Here is a 21,947-nt window from a genome sequence, read left to right as displayed (position 1 = left end):
TCCACTCTCTGCCTCCGTCTTTTCACCCCCTTCTCCTTTCTCTGTTTGTCTCTGGTAAGGACACTTGTCATGGATTTAGAGCCCAGCTGGATAATCTAAGATGATCTCATTTCTGGATCCTTAACTTAATTCCATCTGCAAAGACCCCCTTTCCAGAAAAGGTCACATTCACAGGCTCTTCGGGTTAGGACATGGACATATCTTTTAATTTTGAGCAAGAGAGTGGAATGATCAAGCTGTAAGAAGATTAGGAAGGCCATAGAAAGCTTAAAAAATCCAGTAGAGAAACAGAAAGAAATGGAGAGTGGAAGGGAGCAAAGGAAGCAGGGAGGGAGAAGGGGAGTGGGGAGAGAGAGACACACACAGAGAGACATAGAAAAATTGATTGATTTGAAGCACAGATGCTAATTAGTGTTAATTAGATGATCATTTCAGTAATCAAGGGTGGAGGCGATAGGATCTAACCTAAGATTGAAATAGCAAATTACCAGATTTCGTTGACTGAGAGGAAGCACTTCATAATGTTCTTAGAGAAAGAAGTAAGGAAAATAAAGAAACAGAAAATTATAGAAGAAATATAACTAGGAGATTTGTTAGAAGGTCACCATCTTAGAGGAAAGATAATGATCTTATTTCTAGATACATAGTGTTCATGGTGAAACATCCAAATGGAAAGCCCAGAGCACAGCTAGTGAGGAGACTAGACATTTGGGCAGTAGTCTAACAGGAGACGTGGAATTCCAAAGAAGTGCTTCTTTCCATATTTTCCCCAGTTGTTCTTGTATAGTTTCTTCCTTTCACTCATTTACAGTTTTCCTTTGTTGCTGTTCACACAAGTGTGTGCACACATGTGTACAGGTGTGTATGTGTGTGTTTCTTTGAGGTTTTAGTGGTGGAATACTTCATGGACTAGGGCTCTGTTTATTTAGTAACCATTCCTTTACAGAAATCTTTAATTTCTAAGTTTGCATACTTTAATAATTAATATTCTATCATATAGATGCATTTAACTAATTTTTCTTGAGGATTTAAAACTAGTTTTCTAAATGTTATAGATAATATTAAGATGAATAATTACCCATTTTTGTAATTAAGGTTTTAGACTTTCTTAACTATTGTAATGAAGTTTCTCTTTTCCCAGTGTTCCTTATCTATGAAATAACATTTGAAGGTGTTGTTTAAACAAACGTGTGCTGGATCATCTTTTTACTTTTAACAACAGAGAAAAGTAGATTCTAAATCTAATAATCATGTTTCTTTTACTGTCTTCCCAGTGATTCTGCACTGGAAGATATGATAATATCTCCTAAATTCTTAACTGTTTAACAGATTTCTCATGAAAAATCCACGGCCCATTGTCTTTTTACTTCACTCTTCACCTGCTTTCCTTTCCCACCTATTACGTAACTAGATAGCTCTTATTCCGTCCGTGGAGCCATGCTCTTTTCCCTGCAATGGTCCCCACCTTGGCAAGGTAACATTATAAGCATCAAACCTCTATTCTCAGGCTGCACCTTAGCTCTCCTTACCGTGTATCTGACTTTGCTGTGCATCATGCATAGTGTTCTCTCCAGCCTGTGCCTAAGGAGCTTGTGTCCTGTAGTCTATACATGGAAATGATTTGAAGTTCCCCCTCAAAAAAGAAATTCACAGTATTAGGTAACCTCATGGATTATGACCTTGATACAAATTATGTAGGTTATATAATGTCTAATATGACATTTCTACCTGACAAAGTGACCATTTCCTGCCCCTTTTGTATGAGAAGGGACTTGATTTATTTCACTTTCTAAAGATTTACGCTGCATAGGAGTTAAACACTTGCATGCCTTGGAGATGTGGCTATGACTTACATTTACAGAGAAACGTCTAAGTACTCTGCTCTCGCACCTTATATACACATGTGCATGCTTAGCTTTTGCTGATCATGCCAACTCAGCCTGTAGTCTTATAGTGTCATAAGCCTTGATGTGTCTGCAATAATGGAACAAAAATCTGTCAAGAGAGGGAACTCATCACACCTCTTACGGCCTCCAGTATTTCTTGAGCTACCTTCTTCTCAAGTCCAAATGACTCAGCTACCTTGATTTTTACAGTATCAGTAACTTCTTCATAGAAGTCAGACATTTTTACTAGCAAATTAGTTTCTATCAAGGAATAAAGTTTTAAAGGCCATGCCAACAAGAGTACCTTTCTCCTTCCTTCTCCCTTGTTCCAAGGGCCTTGGTCCGGATCTCTTTTAACAATTTTCTTTTCTGCTTTATTCTCCCATGGAGTTGAGAACCAGAGTCATTCACTTGATCAAAATGCCTAAAGAACAGTGTCACACAAATAAACAGTTACATACACAGAAACTCTTGTTCTACTGATCTTCACTGGTGAAATAGCCAGCCTCCTGGCCAATGACTGAATTTTTTGGATTTGGATTTGAATGGGTAGCTCAAACTGCTGAGTGTTCTGCCTTTTTTTTTTTTTTTTAAGAGCACTGCTTCTCAAATTTCAGTGCATATGAATCACCCGGGTTCTTGTTAAAACGCAGATTTTGATTTTGAATCGGCAAGTCTGGGGTGGGGCCTGAGATTTTGCATTTCTGATAAGCTCCCAGGTGATGTTGATACTGCTGGCCTGGGACCACGCTGCCAGTAGCGAGGTTTTAAAGAACAAATGCATTTTGGTCAGTTTTGATTATACATTCAGCTCCAGAATTAAGCATTTCTCCAAGTTATTAACCTGTCATAGAACAGTATGACCCAGTCATTTCCCATGACCGGCTCTAAATCTCATGGATTTCCCGGAGAAGAAATAGCTCCTCATGATTCCCCTTGGCTTGAAAATCCACTGCCCAGTAATTTCTCTGAACTCTTCTGTTCAGGCTTCCTTCTTTGTACAGGAAGGTAGTCACGCAGCCTGTTTCGTCGCTTGCTGTGATGTGTGAGGCAGCACGAAAACATGAGGGGTGATTGTTTCTGAATGAAGCAGGAATCGTCTTTTTTTTTTTTTCTTTGCTGCAGAAGCTCAATCTAACCTTCTTCCCTTTGTTGAACCATTATTTGAAACTCAGACAAGGAAAACATTGTCAAAAGCCATTCTTCGCACTCTTTTCTCCTTCAGATTCCTTGAAATGGTAGTTAAAGAGAGTAATTTTAAAATGGGAAGATGTATTTTTTTGTATATTGCAAGTTAAATTATAAATGAATCAGCGCTTCTCAGATTCAATCATCTTGTGTCCAGCTCCTGGTTATTTAAGGATATAGTGACTTCGCTGTCCTTTCCTTTTGTTTCTGTGACATTATTTGGAATAGCTTTTGCCAAGGTATAAATTATGTAATATAATAGAGATATAAAAGATTGTGTAAAAATACGTATCCATTTCAACACACACATACATGTATTTTTTTTAAAGGAACCACGGCGTTTGCAGTTTTTCAGCGAATTTGGCAATAGTGATATTTACGTGTCACTGGCAGGCAAAAAGAAACATGGAGCACCGACCAACTATGGATTCTGCTTTAAGGTACAGGCTTAATATTTTGATAGATGAGTAACGCAAGCCTCAGCCTTTTAGGTAAGCTTGAGTTTCTTTTAATTTCTTTTAAAAAGAGACAGCTTTCTCTTATATGTAGGAGAATTTTAGTGGCTTTTATTTCAACAGGTGTTACCTTCAAGATATGCATTAACGATAAACAATGTGCTGTGGCCTTCTAGCCTAACAAAGCGGGAGGGCCCCGAGACCTGAAAATGCTCTGTGCAGAAGAAGAGCAGAGTAGGACGTGCTGGGTGACCGCGATTAGATTGCTTAAGGTAATCTTGCCGCAGGCGTGACTTTCAATTAAATGCTGGGAGTACCATCAAAGTTTGAAAATAGCTTTATTTCAAAACTCAGACGATTCACTGTGAATCCATGTAGGTATGTGAGAAAGAAGAAAAATCACCCCTATCATAAGTGTGTATTTTATTTTTTTATCTAAAAGATAAACATTTGCAGAGTAGAGTGGAATAATCTAATAAATTTATCTTGTGTGTGTAGACTGTTCCATTTTTAGAAATGTTCTGATTTTTATTTTTTTGTAAGAGTATTCTACATATAGCCAGTATATAACTGATTAAAATTTCTCTGTCCATGACTTAGTCTACATTTTAAAAACAGTGCCGTCAATCCAATGTGAAGTGTATTTTAAAACATGCCCACCTGGATATATTTGGTGCAGTTGTTTTATGTTTTATGTAAGTGTTGTGTAAATTGCTTTCCAGTTTAACTCAAATTATTTTATAAATTTTACTGGAGATATAATTATTAAAGCATCTACCTTTGTGCTAAGTAAAAATTGCAGCTTCCATAAGCAAAATTTGTTGTTAAGCATTCTGAAAGGAGTAAGAATGTTCTACAGGTAGGTGGAGAAGAGAGGTACAGAGCTGATTTCTTCCAGAATGTCTGTAAAACACATTTATTTTCAAAACTTGTATGCTGGCAAATTTAGCACAACTTCAAATTTGTAATTATAAAACTTATCAACCATTTCCTTTTAAGAAGGGCAGAATAATCTGATCAGAATTATTAGTTGTCATACCAGGTTTGGAAGAAAGTTTTATCTTTTATTCTTTTATTTTTTTTTAAATTGAGGTGAAATTCACATAACATAAAATTAACGAAATTAACTATTTTTAGTGTGAACAGTTCAGAGACATTGAGTACATTGTTGTGCAAAAAAAGCTGTGCAACCACCACCTCTATCTGGCTCCAAAACATTTTCTTCACTTCAAAAGGAAACTGTACCCAGTAAGCTGTTGCACCCAGCCACTAAGCCATGTTCTGGCTCTGTGGATTGACCAATTTGGATATTTCATAGCAATGGAATCATACAATATGTGACCTTTCTGGTCTGGCTTCTTTGACCTAGCATAATGTTTTGTAGTTCACCCACATTGTATCATATATCAATACTTCATTCCTTTTTGTGGCTGCATAATATCCCATTGTCTATATATGTATGATAAACAATTTGTTTATCCATTTATCCATTGATGGATATTTGGATTGTTTCTACCTTTTTGCAGTTGTGAATAGTGCTGCTGTGAACATGTCTATGCATGTATTTATTTAACAGTTTTCAATTATTTTGATATATACCTAGAAATGGAACTGCTGGTCATATAGTAATTCTGTGTTTAACTTTTCAATGAATTGCAAAAATGTTTTCTAGAGAGAGTGAACCATTTTACATTCCCACCAGCAATGTGTAAGAATTCCAATTTTGGGGTAAGGGATGGTATAGCTCAGTGGTAGAGTGTGTGCTTAGCATGAATGAGGTCCTGGGTTCATTCCCTAGCGCCTCCATTAAATAAATAAATAGCTAGCTAGCTAGCTAGATAGATAGATAGATAAGACAGACAGACAGACTTAATTACCCCCCAGACCAAAACAAAATTTTTAAAAAAATTCCAATTTCTCCATATCCTCACCAACATTTATTTTCCATCCTAATCGGTGTGAAAGTGATTTAAAGGAAGCTTTTGGATTAACTGTGACATATTCTTCCTTTTGCTGTTAATGGCAAAAAGCCACTATGGTTACGTTTTTATTAGAGGTTTGTTTCTCAAATAGTCTACTGTTAAAATGACTGTTATGATTTTGATTTCAGCAAATCTTAGAAGTCCTGATTCTTTGAAACCCTCATGATAAGTAGTTGCTTCTGCATTGCTCTAATTATCATAAAATGGAAATCAAACAAACAAAATGAAGAAAATCCCTTTAGAGGGTCTTGGAAACCAACCAGTCAAGGGACTAGTAACCAGGTAACTAGGGGTATGCTTCGGAAACACCTGAGGCACTTTCTGAAGTTCCACGTGCCTAGCCCCATCTTAGGGGATCCTGATTTTGTGGGTGAATTCCAGGTGTCTGCTGATGAAGCACCACTGACTTCATTCAGTCTTCTCTTACAGATAAAGAAGCTGGCATTCTTTGGAAGACTTTATTCCATCACAGTTATGGTAGAGAAAATAACTTGAGGGTTTTTTCTCCCCTTCCATCAGAACTCTAGAAATCAGGCTAGGCTGATTCAAGGTGTCAACACGGCTTCATTCTCTGTTGGAAGCTCTAGAGGGTACCCATCTTCTTGCCCTTTCCAACCTTTGAAGGCTGCTCATGGCCCCTTCCTCCACCCTTAAAGCCAGCAATATCCGGTTGAGTCCTTTCCATGCTGCCATTTGTCTTGTTCTCCCTTCTGGCTTCTCTTAAGGACCCTTGTGATTACATTGGATCTAGCAGGATAATCTAAGCTAATTACCTAATTTCAAAGTCAGCTGATTAGCACCCTAAAGTTGTATCTGCAACCTTATTTCCCTTTGCCAGGCAGCCTAATATATTCACAGGTTCTGGGGATTAGGATGTGGACATACATGAGGACTATTATTCTGCTCCCACATCTGTGTTCCCTGTTTGCTTCAATTATGACAAAGCTTTTCCAGATGAGGTTGGAGAGGGAGGTGAGGTCCTTTATCCTGGAGCCAATGAGAAACCACCAAACAGTTTCAAACAGGAAAGTGATGTGATCTGTTTTACACTTAAACATAATCAGCTACAGGAAGCCTGGGCCTGCCAGCACGAACACTGAGGCTGGCAGGTTGTCAGTGGGGCACCTGTTTGGTCCCCCTGGCTGGTGCAGCTGGGCTCACCTGGTGTTAGAGGCATCTTGATCGTCTCCTTTGGTTGTCTTATCTTAGTACTTAGTGGCAAGGAGCAGGGAAAGACTAGTCTATGTTATGTTGGCTGGACCAGAAGCGCCCCTTATGTTTTCATTATATACTATTTATTAGCTATAACCTCCCCCAAGAATTTGGCCTTTTGTTTTATTTTCCTTTCTTTTTCATATACGCCTGTAAACACTTCATGCAACATCAGATAGAGATACTCTCATTCTCTTTGGAGAAATTCCAGTTACATACAGAATCATAGAAAATCAGAGGCTTAGAAAAGGGGAGATTTGCTCATGTACAGTGTCCTAGTTACATGTTGTCTTTTCCCCTTCCCTTCAATTAGACCTCTGCTAGCCTCTCTCTGACAGTTTTTAGTCCCTTATCTGCCCCTCCATAGGACAGGGAAATGTTAAGGTGACCCATGCCCTACCCCTTGGCCAGAGTTAACTGCCTACTAAAGACTTCCAACAGCACAGAAGCAAGTACCTAACACCACGGGTACCAGGGACAATACATCTTTGAAGAAAACAGTCTTATTAGTAGGTAGCAGGCTTTTCACTGCAGGTAAATAAAAGGTGGCCAAGCAGCATGTACCTTGTGAAAATGTTGGTTGGAGTCTATTGTATATTCTCCAAAATGAACTTGACTAGGAATTAAGCGCCTCTGTCTTCTTTTTAAAGTTATTCTAGGGTTAGAGTTGATTTAAAATAAATTTCATTAGGTCCTATTAATGTCAATCAAACCTTAAATTAAAAAATAATTTTTAGAAGTTGGGAAATAATTGGATAAAGAAGTCAACACAGAGAATTTTAAATGACTGTGGGTTTGTATTCATGTTAAAAGCAAAATCTTGAAAACAGTGACTCCCCTCGCCCCCCTCTGATTTTCTGCCTAATTACCAAATATATCCACTTTGCTGGATTGCTTTTAAGAAAATAGTTTTTAGAAGAGAAGCAGCTCTGTTGGAATGTTTAAATGGAATTCATCCTAAGGGTAAGATTGGTTTCCATGGTGTCTCTTTTATATAGGACCTACTTTCAAGTTCATTATGGTTCCATGAAATGGAAAAAATTATAGAGGGTAGCAAGGAGAAAAAGAAGCCTATCTGTTCCATTGGTTTCTTTTTTTTTTTTTTTTTAACAAAGTGACTTAAGTCTAAGGGGCTTGTCTTCTTATTTCAGATGGGGTCCCCTGCAAGATAACTCTGGCCAGGGCAGTTGGCATTCTTAATATTTTTCAAACTCATAATCCAGTTACAATCTAGGCCCATTTACCATCTGTAGCCTGAAGCCCAGTTCTTATGATGCTATTTCCTGAAAGTAAAGATACTACAGTTCTTATCTACTGCTCTTTACATTGCGTTCCATGACCCTTTGTCTGAAATTAGCCTGATTCCCTACCGTTTTGATTTCTCTGAATTTAAAGCCAAAAATTAAACAATGCCATGAGAGTACTGTTACCAGAGAATGATACAGTGCAAGGGTCTTCAAAATAGTGTCAAATTTATGGATTACAAAAGACAATGTAATCCATGAGTCAGTCATTGAGTTATAGTAAATTTTATCCAAGTTTGCTTAGGATATATGTAAGAATCTCAGATTCTTTGTACCATAAAGCCAGGCACCCTTTCCAAGTGAGCTCTTTTTATCGCGAGGTGATATACCACTCCAAAAGGCTTTGGTGCTATTGATGCTAAGAATAATGAGTAGGCATGTCAATTCCAGATCTTTATACTGTGACCTGGACCTTAAATGTGGGTCCAGAAAAAAAAAAAGAAAGCAAGCCAGTCTTTTAAACTGTACTATTCAGGGCACTAAAAGTTTATCTTTCAAAATTTTATATGCTTCACTTATTTGTTTTAAGGAAAGCTTATAATTTTGATTTTTTATATTGATGATATATAATTAATGAAAATGTTGATTTTCCTAAGTCCTCTGTGTAGTAAAAGTGCTGGGCATGTGTTTTTATTTATTTACTCTGCAGTATGGCATGCAGCTGTACCAGAATTACATGCATCCATATCAAGGTAGAAGTGGCTGCAGTTCTCAGAGTGTATCACCCATGGTAAGGACCATGTTTTTGAACCTACATTTTATTTTATATTTAATTACAGTAGTCTACAATTACATTCCATTATAAATATACATTACAGTACATTTCCATTCTTTCCTTTTGGTCAAGTAAATTAACTTTTTGGCACCATCCTGTCATCATGTTTATTGAACTATTTATTTTGGGGTTTCTTTTTTTTTAATGATTGCAGCCTGTGTGATAAAATCACAGTAGTAGAGTATACATGAACTATTCAATCAAAATAGATCATGCTGTATGTTAGAAACAAATTTTAAATATTTGAAAGTGTTATGAGGGTCATTCTGTGTGATTAAAACATTTGAGGATTAGATCTTAATGAGATAATTTATAGAACATTTTCCTTGAGGTTGTAGATGTTTCTTAATGATTGATTTGATTGTAGGTTTATTTATTTCTTTAAATGTTAATTCTGGGACTATCACAGCCTAGCATAAAGACGCCATTGTTTCAGAATTTTAAAAGCTACACCATACACATGTGAGCTCTTTTGCGTTCTGGCTTTCTAACAATAAAATTTTTAAAGTCCCAGGTCCTTGAAAAGCATACTGCTCTCCAGGAAACCTAAAAGCCGCAAGCCAAATATAGGTCATGCATTGCATTAAGACTAGTACCGCTTCTCAGATTTATACTAAGTGCCACTTGGATATTTACACACGGATGCATCTTTTCCCTTCTTTGGGACCTAATTTTAATTTCCTGTGCATGAACACAAGAAGTTTATTTCTGAACTTATTTATGTTCTGCTATTTTGCTTATGCTCCTTAATATTGAGTACATTAGGGATTCAGATGTGCGTGCCTGTGTTACAAATCAGCTAATGTGCTGCATTTCCCCTTAGGTTAAAAATACGCGTTTCATGTCTGTGACCAAGGAAGGTACATTTCCCCACATGTAACGTAGCAGATATGCTCAGTTCTAGGAATGAGGCATGAAATAATGCTGATTATGAAGCCTGACAGACTCACATGGAAAAAGAACTCCAATTCTGTAGTTAGGTTGCTTTAAGTTATGGAAGAGTAACTTTTCATCTTTGTGTCATATTATTTTTAGCCCTAAAATAAGAAACTAAGGAATGTAATGAATTTTCATAAAAGCAATAGCTTTAAGGTGAGAATTTTTAGTTTGTCAGCTTACCCTAACCTTTTAATTCATATATATATATATATGAATATGAATTTTATTATCTTAATCCTTTCCTAAGTCCTTCTAAATTTCTTTTAAAAGAGTCTGAAGTTATTAGGATGAGCATGTTAATAGCAGCCGTGATTTGGAGGCAATTATTGTTTAGGGCCCTCTTAATCATAGGGAAAAAATGTTATAAACTAAGTACTTTCTGGTCTCATCGCTGCCATTAATGCACAAGTATGGTAAAATTCTTGCCTTTTTCCATTGAAAGTGATCCTATTGTTGTGTCCATGACAGTTGGGTTAATGTAGCTTTACTCGTACAAGAGCTTGTTTAGGAGAAGACACTCCTTGAGTGAATTTGGCTGTAATCAGGGATTGGAGGGCCTTGGTTTAAGTGTCCGTATGGGGAAGACCTGTCTTGTGTGGCAGTTGACGTGATCAGAGAGAACAGCGTAGAGAATTTTATCTCTACTCTTCTTAATTTTCACGAAGGAAACTAAGAAGGTTGGGGAGGTATTTGTGTTTGCTTTGGTGTCTGTGCAGAATCCCATGATAATTTCTTGATTATCGTGAAAGAATCAGTGACCTGTGTCCTGGATTCCAGTGCCCTTCACTGACCTCTGCTGGTTTTCATCAAGTCACCATGTTTAGGGAGCAAGGTAGAAAACTTAATAGACTTTGGTTATAGTTTTAAAGGAACAGCATTATCATCTTCTCCAGGGATTCATTTTGAGAAAGGAAATGAGAAAAAGTACCATAGCATAATGAACATTGTAACTATATATAGCACATAATAGCTACCCCTGATGGGCCTTTGAAATGAGAAACATCAGCAGACATTTCAAGAAGCCAAATATGTTTGGTCCTTTTTAGGGCAAACAAAGGATTCACTTAAAGGAGCATCTTTTAATATGGCCCTGGCTGGAGTAAGAGGATGGGAAAAACCAGTCAACTCAAGTTGTTATTATTTCACACATTTGACCCTGAGCTAGACATTCCAAACTGCATTTTCTTCCTTGTATCTCCCATTCTGTGATACATAAAAGACCCCTAGATAGGGCCTGTTCTTATTTTTACCGTAAGCTTTTTGTGGGACCTTGGCTGAGTCACTGGCATCCTGCAGTATAAAATAAGGGGGGCTGTTTATGGTCCCAAGAATCAGTTACATCTCTGATGTCCAGTGGTTTCATATGAAGCTGATAAGAGAACAATATCTGAGGAAATTCTGTGCCCTCTTGTTAAGGACTGGATTGCACATTTATGTAGGTCTTTCAAATGGGGTGATGGGGAGTGTGTGGCTACTAGTTGCCACTTAGCTAAGCTGCCTGAAAAGCATTTCATGTCCCCACCTCACAGAAAGTGTTTGGATCTGATCCCAAGGTGTGGTCTGCATAGTGCAGGGTGTACCCAGGCCTCTTCTCTCTTAAAAAGTGGGGCATACCATTTAGATTGTGAACCCTTTTCGAGGGCTTGCTCTGTTTTTTTCCCACCAGAAGAAAGAGCTAGAAAAAGGGACAAATATTTGAGAAATACACTGATTCTGAATGTTATCAACATCACTTTCCTGTGTGAAAGAAATTGAGCTGAAAATGACCTTTTAGTTCAAGTCAGATTTTGTTTCACTTCCATTTCTTTGTCCACCAAAGGTAAACTATTAATTTTTCATCCACCACCTGCCATTCATAGAAAACATTTGCTATTTTCCTGTGTTTTCCTCTAGTGTAGTTAATGTAGCAAATGAAAATACTTATTTGCATTGTAGACTCCCTACTTATGTCAAGTAATTATGGAACATGGGATCTTGTTTTACGTTTTAGTCTGTCATATCGTAGGGGAAAAAAAGAGTAAGAACACCTGGTTATGTTTATTTTTCTTTCCTGGCGATTTTTTTTTATGTGATCAGGACCTCGCGATTACAGAGCCTATCTTGGCATGTGAAGGCAGAGATATTATAAGGATAAAGCTATCATTATGATTGAGATTATTTACTCTGTGGTGTGGGCAGGTGGAAGCTTTTCATTAATGTCGGCAAAGCAAAAGTGTATCCAACTGGTCCACAGCCCGGCACAGAAGATCACGGGGTGAGAAGGGCAAAGTAAGGTGTGACAGCAAATAGAGATTACAGAGACAGCATCTGGCTGGAAAGAGCAGCTGTCAGTTATAAAGGCTACTGTAACAAATGAAAGATTGCACGCCGGATCTCCAGAAATAAAGATGAACCGTAATAAGACTGTGGACCACTACATACAGTAAGGTTTCAAGAGGAAATAGCAAATGCTAATAAAGTGGGATGTGTAATGCAGTGATAAATGATCCCTCACCCCCCAGCTTTTTTGTGTGGACCAGATTTTATTTCAAACAGACATTTGACTAGAGGCTGTTAGACCAAGCTGGGTACGGCTGAATCCACGTAGAGGGAGAGAAAATGGTCTTAAGTAACAAGTCTCCAGGTCTACGCTGGCTCATCCTTTACCATGGGAACTGTGTTTTTTGTGTTGCTCTTCTATTAATGATGAGTGGGGAATAACTATGAAACATTGTCCATGCTGTTTCTGGATGTTTTTTCTTTGGGAGAGTTTTAATTCTTATAAGCTGAGTGACACTCTTGACTGGAGATTTTGACAACTGGTTGGGTTTTGTTTATTTGTTTGTTTTTTAGGATGCATGACTTGGGGTGGTACACTTTTTAAAAGGCGGTTGCAAAGTAGAGCCCTAAACAAAAAAAATACAAAAATAAGGTTCAGGTTTCGGAGTTTTTCTTTTTACCTTCAGAGAATATGAATACAAAAAGTAATTGGCAAAAAGATGACTTTATTTCTTGTTTAAAATTATATTTGTTTTAAAATGTCTTCCTTTTATATCAGTTCTTCTTTTGTCATTCACACTTATTTTTGCAGCTCTTATTTTTACCACATTCATGCTCACAAGGTGGAAAAATATTATGTCATAGAAATTGTAATATTATGGAGGTATCTGAATTATTTCACTAAATTTCATTTTTTAAGAGGAAAGTTGATGTGATAAACTCAAAATACACATTGTGTTTCATTCCTTTATAAAATATGAGTACTATTTCCTTTTAAAGAAGTACTGAGTCAGTCTGTTACAGCTTTAGTGTGTTGAGTTTAAATAAATAGCTGTTTTATAGGTAGATAGATTTGACATTTAAATGATAATTGATGAACCTCAAAGCATAATAGAGAGATGAACTTGGAAGTAGTGGATCTTAGGCAGAAAAAGGGTTATTCCTTTCTAAACTGGTGTTTTTCTGTTTAAATAGAGAATGTGAAGAGATAGGGTTGTTTCAGGGGAAAGACATGCTTACCTTAAAAGCTTTTAATCTCTTTATTCAACACTTAATTTAGTGACCTGAACAAATAACTGTGTAACTTTAACCAAAATATTTTAAAGCACCATTTTCTCTTGAAAATGTTTTGTTAACTTTTTAATTTCCTGCTAGCCACCTTTGGAACCACATCCTAAAATGGAAATGTATTGTCAGCAAAGCACTGAAAGGTAACTTCAAAGATATTTTCATGGTAAAAAAGTGTGTGTGTTTTTTTTCCAGAGAAGTATATCAGAAAATTCCCTGGTAGCAATGGACTTCTCAGGCCAGAAAAGCAGAGTCATAGAAAATCCTACTGAAGCCCTTTCAGTTGCAGTTGAAGAAGGACTAGCATGGAGGGTACGCTTCAGATTCATGTTCTTCAAAACATGTATGATTTGGATTTGTTTCACCCCAGAAGCTGAAATTTGTTTCTTGCTTCCTTGCACAGAAAAAAGGATGTTTACGCCTGGGCACTCACGGTAGCCCCACTGCCTCTTCACAGAGCTCTGCCACGAACATGGGTATGTGTGTGCACGCTTGCTGAGGCTGAATGGGTGGAGGTGTGCGTTTCGATGTACTCGCTGAGGGGTTGTGGTGGAAGGTATGTGATGAAAGCGTGGTCATTCCAAACAAATCTTTGTATTCCTCCACTTTATTTCTTCAGCGATCCACCGGTCCCAACCGTGGTTTCACCACAAAATTTCTAGAGAAGAGGCTCAGCGACTGATTATTCAGCAAGGTCTAGTGGATGGGTGAGTTTGATTCTGAATAGCAGTGATTTTGATTTCTTCTATAATCAGCAATTATTTATTCAAGACAGAGTTATGACTTTGGCTTAATAAAACAGAAGTGACTTTGTTCTGTCGGACGGTTGCCACTGAATCCTAGCAATACCTATGTAATCCCTGCTACATAGTGTGTGCTTGGTATTTGTGCAAAAGAAACAGATAGCTGAGTAGGATGCTCTCCTTTTAACCAGTAATTGCTAATATTGGCCATTTGTGCATCTCAGATATTAATTGATGGGGGAAATTGAACTTGTTTTTGGGTGTCAGCATTTTGATTTGAACATATAATTTAATACGATTGCAAAGTATGGCTTATGCCATGACCATGACATCATCTTATGTGTTATGTATTTTTTAAGTTTGATACAGGGTATGTTAAAGTAAAAAACTGTTTCTTATATATTTAGACTTTTATTTTTTTCTTTCTGTTTACATCGCTATTTTCTTTTCTCTAAATTTTAAGTTTAAAGTAATAAAATCTATGAAAATAGTACTTTTTTACTCTCATGTTATCTTTTAGTGGGATACCAGGGGAGTTACAGGAGAAATAGGAAATATATAAGATTTATGATCTAAAGAATTTTCCTTTTCTCAAATTACTAAGTACTTCAGATACTCTCTATAATACTGGATAAATTCTCTTTCCAAATGGCATTCAAATTAAGGAGGTTGTAATAAAACCAGCATCAATTTAAACAAGTGGTGATGGGATCTTATATCTTCAAGAGTTGGCTTAAGATGATGACAAGATTTCAAGGTGATTTAATACTGACATTTGGATAAAAATGCATCTTCCCCAGGAAGATTATTAATAGCAAGTCAGCATTTCAATAGACTCTAAATAAGAAAAGATTTCAATATACTTCTCTGTGTGGAACATGATCTTTTTAGATGTAAATTTGAATAATCAGCAGAATTACAATTTGGTAAAACCAAGAAAAGAAACAAACCACAAAGAATTTTCAAAATGTTTTGAAGGACTAAAATTTCCCTTATTTCTGGGCCCAGTTTTTATAAGTTGAGTGAAATAATTGCATAAAGAATGACAGTATCTTTATTTTTTAAATTTTTAACTAAAAAAATTATTTTGGTATTTCTTTGGAAAGATGCGATGATGGCAGGCAGTCCACTAGGTGGCACTGGTGATCTACTTGGGAATGGGGAGAGACGTAGCTTGATTTACCAGTGAAACTCCCTTTTGTCACATCTCCCAGTGATGTAATGTCAGAATCTCATGGCACAAATGAAATGGATAATCTCATCAGACATCTGTGATGGCTCAAATTTGGCTGTGTCTTTGCCCAGGCACAGTGAGGTTTCATATTGGAGTCACCAGCGGGGACTGTTTGCACAGTCTTGTTTGCCAACAATTAATACAAAGCTGGTTTTGCACTGAATTGCCAGTAAATAAGAATCCATCCTTGGCAGCATTTTCCTCTTAGGCTGTTAGGCCATGTCTTGTTTTTCCAGCCTACTTCAGAGGCTTTTCTGCTGCGTTCTTCAAGGTTAAAGTACATGTTGTTTGAGTGTTTCTTTTACTTAAAATATTTTGCTCAAACATTTAATGAATGATTTCAGGACTGATTTTTTAGAATATATTCATTTCTCACTTTCTGTTGTGTATGTAATAGTAGGAACCAGAATCAAAAGAAAGGATCCAGTGTAGAAGAGGGGGTTAAAATGATTTCATTCTAAATAATTTTCTCTTTTCAGACTCTAACATGACCCAGAAGTTAAAATAACAATATGCTAATGCCCCATGCTCTGTACCACAGAGTTACATGTGAATACCCAGTCTCCCGGTGGAAGAAGGACCAGCACTAATCACTGATGCCAGCATAGTGGTTATCATGAGCAAATGATCTGACAAATAGCTGTATATTTTTCCTGTTAAAGTTAAATTAGCTCTGATGACAATTTTATAGTATAAGATTATGTTATACTATATTTTTACCATATTGGATAATCCTATCATTAAGTTCACAGTAAAGGGAAACTGGCTACATTTATGAATATACTTCCTAGACTTGATACAAGCTGTATTTCTATGAGTAAATGTAGAGACATTGAAATTCCTTCTCTCTCTTTAGAGTTTTCTTGGTACGGGATAGTCAGAGTAATCCCAAAACTTTCGTACTGTCAATGAGTCATGGACAAAAAATAAAGCACTTTCAAATTATACCAGTAAGTAATTTGTGATTTCATATTTGTATGTTAGAGATGGTCTTAATGCATAAGGTTTTTGAAAGTTTAGTTTTCTTTGGTTCTTTTATTAAATATAATTTGGGAACTTGTACTTTGACTAGAGTTAAGTTTGACAGAAATGGCTTTATGAGTCTGAATTAATATAATAAATACAGGAGTTGTAAAAATTAAATTTCTCTTTTCCCATGAAATATAATTTGGTAGTATTGTATAGACCCCATGCCATCTATTGTTAAAAGGCCACGAAACATTCTTTCTCCTGGATTCTACTAGTGGTTCTTTAAAAACCATTATTTTAGAGCCCTTTCTCCTCTCCTGCCCCCAAAATGTTTGCGTTTTTTTTTTTTTTTGGTAGTTTTGTTTTTAATCATTATGGATAGGTACACAGGTGCTGCAGAACTGGAGATAATTTAAACTATTCTGAGCACACTTTAAAAATTTCTGTAATTCTACTTCTGATTGGCACAACTTGTTTTGGGATTTTTTTTTTTGCTGCTTCTGCTACTTTTGTGTATATTGGAACCAGATAGTGTGGAACCGAGATCCAGTCTCCTTTCAGGAAAGTATTACATGAGATTGCTAAATTGCTAGTTTTTTTTTTTTTTGAATGGCCTCTTTTTAGAATTATTCAAAGTCCACATGAAGTATCTTCCCTACTTCATTGATTTTGTGAGTGATATCCCTGGGAAATAAGAATTGTTAATAACAGAAAATCTCATTGCAAAAAAAAAAGCCCTGTCATTCTGTTAACCTAATGTTTGGTTGCTCCAGAATCAATCTACTGATTCCAATTATGGTGAATATTCACTTTTAATATACTAAGTGAGGCTTTAGGTAGACAACAATTAGAAATGGAAATCAATTTCTGTAGATGGGAGCATTAACGTCTTTGGTTTACTTTTATGCTGAATAGTGCAGATTTCCCACTACAGACTGTATTGATTGAGAATCGTCATACTGTTCTGATCCCAGAACGTTAGAAGTAGAAAGTAGAGCCACACTGCTTACCTTAGGATCCGATGATATTTCTTTTAGACGCAAGTGAAGTTATAAAAAGAAGTGAACATGCCATAACATTCTTTTCACTGTCCTTTAGTATGATAAATGTGCCAATTTTGGCAATTATAGATGCAGTTTGCAATAGAGTATGATTGACTTTCTGGGTATTTTGCCATTCTTACCGGTTTGTCGTTTTTCCTGTTGCAGGTGGAAGATGATGGTGAAACGTTCCACACCCTGGATGATGGCCACACAAGATTTACAGATCTAATCCAGCTCGTGGAGTTCTATCAACTCAATAAGGGCGTTCTTCCTTGCAAGTTGAAACATTATTGTGCTAGGATTGCACTTTAGCCAAACCAGAAGTGACTTGTTAAACTATTGAAGAAAAAAGACTCAAGAAAAAAAAAAAAAAGAAAGAAAAAGGAAGACCATAAATAAGGGTGAAAGCATTGCCATGGTGAAAAGAATCTGTTTCACCTACAAGTTACAAAAAATAGTTTGTGCATTACAAATAAGTAAAGATTTGGATTGATATTACCTTCATCATTTATAAATTCATTAGTTAAAATTAAACCTCAGAAAAAATGATCTGGTGTGTTCTTGTGTGATTTTACATTACTATAATATTTTCTTGAAGTATGCATATTTTAAACATCTTTTTAGCCTTATTTAGTATGGCAGTGTTAGAATTCTCAACCATAAAATACGAAAAAAATTTGGGGTTCAGAATGATTTGTGGACTGAATTTCAATTACAATACTGTTTTTGTAACCAAAGTATGATAAAAACTCGGGTTATCAATTACAGGAAGCTACACACAACCTGTTAATAAAACTAAAAACTATTTTGAATTATATATTTTCTGAGATTACAACCTTAAAATCAAATCATATTTTAAGGTAACAGCTTAAAATTATTTTGAACTATATTGATTTTTTTCAGGATGATTTTATTACATATTAAATTATTAATATTTACACTGGTATTGTACCTTTTGGGGCACATTATTCATTACTTTTTTTCATTCAAGGATTAACTGGAACTGCCTGTTCTTAAGAAAATATCAAAATATAGAGGGGATTTATATAATTTGCACATGCTTTCTTGTGGCATGTATTCTGTGACAGTGTAACATTTTCACCATAATATTTCACATTTACCCCATGCTGTAACTTTTAGAAGGCTATTTAGAACTTTATGCAACCTGATCAAATTGTTAAAATCAAAGAAGCAAAATCTGTTAAGATCCGAATAGGTAAATCCATGCTATTCTCTTTGCGTACCCCCTTTTCAGTTTCTTACTTTGGTGACATCAGTATGGAAGCCAAAGGTTTTGGAAACTTTAGGAACCAACCTTTCTTATCACCTCTCTGAGACCATCTAGAAAGTTTTTATTGGGATTCTGTGACTCAGTTTTTCCTCCTTTTTGACAAGGATATTCATTGCTCTAAAAAAAGGTTAGAGAAACAAAACATCAAATCATTAAAACATTAAAATCATGCAAAATATTGCCTATCTCCTTTGATTCTTGTAACAACATGGGAAATTTAAGATGATTTTTTAGAAAAATATTTCAAAAATGCATATTTCAGTTTTAAATAAAAGCTATACATTTTTGGTAATAGAGCATCTGAAAACATTCATAAAATGCTAATAAAATCAATTATTACTGAAAAAGAATTATTGGCAGAATTTTAAAAATACTCAATTTACTTTTAGCCACTGTTAACCTAATTCTTAAAATGCTGAAACTCAGAACATAAATCTGATGTTATAAAATATCAGTCTGGTGTCTACAGAGGCTTGGAAGACACCCAGGACCTTTAAATGGAGGAGCAAGAGGTAAACACGCTTGGCCCTTTCAACCTTTTAGGGTATCCCTGAGCATTCCTGATTTATTTCCAATTTATAAGAATACTTTGTGTTTTGAATTGAAATGCATTTTCTTATTTTGCATCAGGGTCAAATTGACAGTATCAGAAAATGTAGTATTTTAAATACTAGACTCTCATGAAATTTACCAATTTGTACTTGCCTTTGTTATTTGTGTCTCTAACTTCATTCATAATCTAAATTTATTATTCTGGAGCCGATTTTGTATGTAATTGCTTACCTTGATCTTAAAGCATGAGCCAAGAGAAATGATTGAGGAAAGCTGACCATTTTCCTTCCTTCTGATAAAGGGTTTTGAGGGAGTGTGTGTGTGTGTGTGTGTGTAAATCTAATATGAAATTAAATTTAAGAATGAATGTCAGACACATTCAGAGTTAGTACAGTATTAAAATGGATTTCCAAGAAAAATGTGAATTACCTAAGGATGAATTTTTATTTTGATTTAGCCAAGTTCTGCTATCTTGCACCATTTTGGATTGGGATTAGGACAGATTAGCTCTGTTTTCTTCTTTTCTCTTTTTACATGTTGGTGTCAGTATACTTTACTCTCCTGGAAAGAATCAGAAAGAATCAAACCCAGCCGACCTGGTCCACATTGTTCTTTTCTAATTTTTTTTTTAATATGGAAGAATTGAGTAATTATTTTGAAACATTCAGGAAACCCAGTCAAACAAGATAAAAATTATCAAGAGTGTTTTGATTCAGAATAATTGTTTCACATGTGTAATGGTGTAAGACCTGACTGATCTGAGCATATTCATTAGAGATTTTTGTTTTAGCTCTGTTTTAGGGTGGTCAACATCAGTTAATCAGAGCCCCATGTGGTCCCTGGCTTCTGATCACCACCAGTGGCAGCTCTACATATGGTAGTTGTGTTACGGCAGTGATACCGGACTATTACCTTGATTATGATTTATCTGAAGAGGCAAGATTATCACTGGTAATGGTTATATCTTGGTGTTTCAGGTTGGCTCCACTATTTAGAAAGCTCTTCTCTTAATTGCCAGGCATTCTAAAGCTTTCTGGACCTTGGATCCATCTAGCAGCCAGGTGAAATATATAGACACCCTTCTCAGGAAGGCGTCTTTAAATGGATAAAATAAAATAAATGAAACTTCAAAACAAAGTAATTACAGAAATATAATTCTGTGTAGTTGTATATGTACATAGACCTCAGGTGGAAACCCTGCTGTGTGTGACCTGCTGTGTCTCCTGACTGTTGACTGTTGCCCACATAAAGCCTCCAGTGTTCTGTCTCATGTTCTCTGGGAATGCAGTGGGTGATTCTCAGTGTTAGCCACACCAGTGGGGCACGGAGTTGTGTGCTTGAGATGCAAGGTTCTTGTAACACTTATTGAAAACTCACCAAACATTTCTACCTGCCTCTTGTGGATGTATCACCTCCCGCTAGCCCTGGCTCCCACACTTTTGGCATCTGTGACATTTAGGCATGCTCAACTGGGGCACCAGGTCTCTAACTGCACATACCTCAGGCCACAAATTATACAGATACGAACAAGAGAAAGGCCAGCCTTTTGGCTGAGCACATGTCTATACTTACCCAAAGTTCATTGCAGAGATTGCCCCAACTGGAGAAAGGTATCTGAGTCAATGTTTAGCCAGCATAAATACTTGTTTCTGCAGTTGGGGTACCAGGTGATAAGTCCTTTGCCATGCCGGTTTGCTTTATAATTATAAAAAAGGCACCACTTCCTAATTCATCCCCACATGATACAAAAGGCATCAAAAACTAGCTAAGCTTATAGCTCTGAAGGCAGGAACTCCAACCCATGACACAGAGCTATGTAGCCTTGGTCAAATCACACTTCCCTCATTTCTGTGGAGGGAATTACCATCATCATCATTACCACTGCTTTTTAAGTTGGGGTGGTTAAATGAAATTGTTCATGTAATTAACACACAGTCTAGAATCTTGATATATTGTATGTGACATTAGTGACTGTACATTTAGGTATCCTCTTCCCTGGGGCATTGCCTTTTCTACCACTGAGTGTCTTTGCGATGCCACCACTTGTTTGCCCTTCCTGCCAAGAATAACACAATGTTTGTCGTATATTGCGCCTCCACCCTGGTTTCAGTCCTTCCTGTAAGACTGCTTTTATGGAAGTGGCCACGGTTACAGCACAGTGGGGGGGGGCACCCATCTGTGGGGACTCTGTGGACAGACAGCCCTACCTGCACCAGGTCCTACAGGCTCCCGTGCCTTCTTCCACTTGCTGACTGATAAATACAAAGTGAGAGGAGTTGGGGTTTCTCATATTTTCCATCTACCTTTCCGAAAATAGCAGTGATCGATATTGATATAGAGTGGGGGATATGAAAGATCAAAAATCTGCTCAAGAGACCCCCACCTAGGCAACACAGGAAATGGGCTAACGCATGGCTGAGTGGAGGAAGAAAAGGGACGACTAGGGACTCCCAGGGCTACTAAGCATCTCCAGCAAATTGACAAACTTTCACTGAGCAGACGTGTCCCTGGCTGTGCTCTCAGAGTGGACTCTGCTCCCCTCAGAGGCTCTTGTAACGTCAGCAGTCTGATAAGGAGCTGAACACAATGTTGTCGCCTTGTGTGCTTGTTAAGTTGACTTCAGCATGTGTTGAGTGCCTGTTATGTGAAAGGCACTTTTAGAGTAATGCAAAGTTGAATATTAGAGTACAGATAGACAAGTATCTGTCTAGAAGCCAAGCCGGGTAAGCGCTATATTATAAATACAGTGGGAGAGAGACCCTGCTTACGTTCACTGAAGGACGGGAAGAGTGAGATGGGTCCTGGAAGGCGAGTAGGAGTTACGTTTA

At 36.8% G+C, this 21,947-nt stretch overlaps 1 protein-coding gene and 1 long non-coding RNA gene across 5 annotated transcripts in view; one reads left to right on the top strand and one right to left on the bottom strand.

Annotated features, from left to right (window-relative positions):
• The window catches only part of GRB14 (growth factor receptor bound protein 14), a 110,113-nt gene extending 92,288 nt beyond the window's left edge, over positions 1-17,825 (top strand). For 3 of the 4 annotated variants that reach the window (XM_031678429.2, XM_031678430.2, XM_006196227.4), the window contains 8 exons: positions 3,404-3,514; positions 3,706-3,801; positions 8,677-8,757; positions 13,483-13,599; positions 13,691-13,763; positions 13,907-13,994; positions 16,121-16,214; positions 17,442-17,825. In XM_031678429.2, the coding sequence (XP_031534289.1) occupies positions 3,404-3,514; positions 3,706-3,801; positions 8,677-8,757; positions 13,483-13,599; positions 13,691-13,763; positions 13,907-13,994; positions 16,121-16,214; positions 17,442-17,588 (807 nt within the window). In that variant the 3' untranslated portion in view covers positions 17,589-17,825. The remainder of the gene's footprint in view (positions 1-3,403; positions 3,515-3,705; positions 3,802-8,676; positions 8,758-13,482; positions 13,600-13,690; positions 13,764-13,906; positions 13,995-16,120; positions 16,215-17,441) is intronic. The other variant, XM_031678431.2, reaches the window with a different exon arrangement.
• LOC140696384 (uncharacterized) overlaps positions 1-18,658 on the bottom strand; it is a 61,606-nt gene extending 42,948 nt beyond the window's left edge. The window contains exons 1-4 of the long non-coding RNA XR_012072634.1: positions 18,592-18,658; positions 17,417-17,612; positions 2,191-2,310; positions 1,530-1,633 (exon numbers count right to left, since the gene is read on the bottom strand). This is a non-coding gene — a long non-coding RNA (uncharacterized lncRNA). The remainder of the gene's footprint in view (positions 1-1,529; positions 1,634-2,190; positions 2,311-17,416; positions 17,613-18,591) is intronic.
• Between the last annotated feature and the right edge of the window lie 3,289 nt (positions 18,659-21,947).

The sequence above is a fragment of the Vicugna pacos genome, chromosome 5, assembly GCF_048564905.1.
Source record: "Vicugna pacos chromosome 5, VicPac4, whole genome shotgun sequence".
Lineage (NCBI taxonomy): Eukaryota > Metazoa > Chordata > Mammalia > Artiodactyla > Camelidae > Vicugna > Vicugna pacos.
Note: the sequence above shows the minus strand (reverse complement) of the source record. Positions and strands in the feature narration are given on the sequence as shown.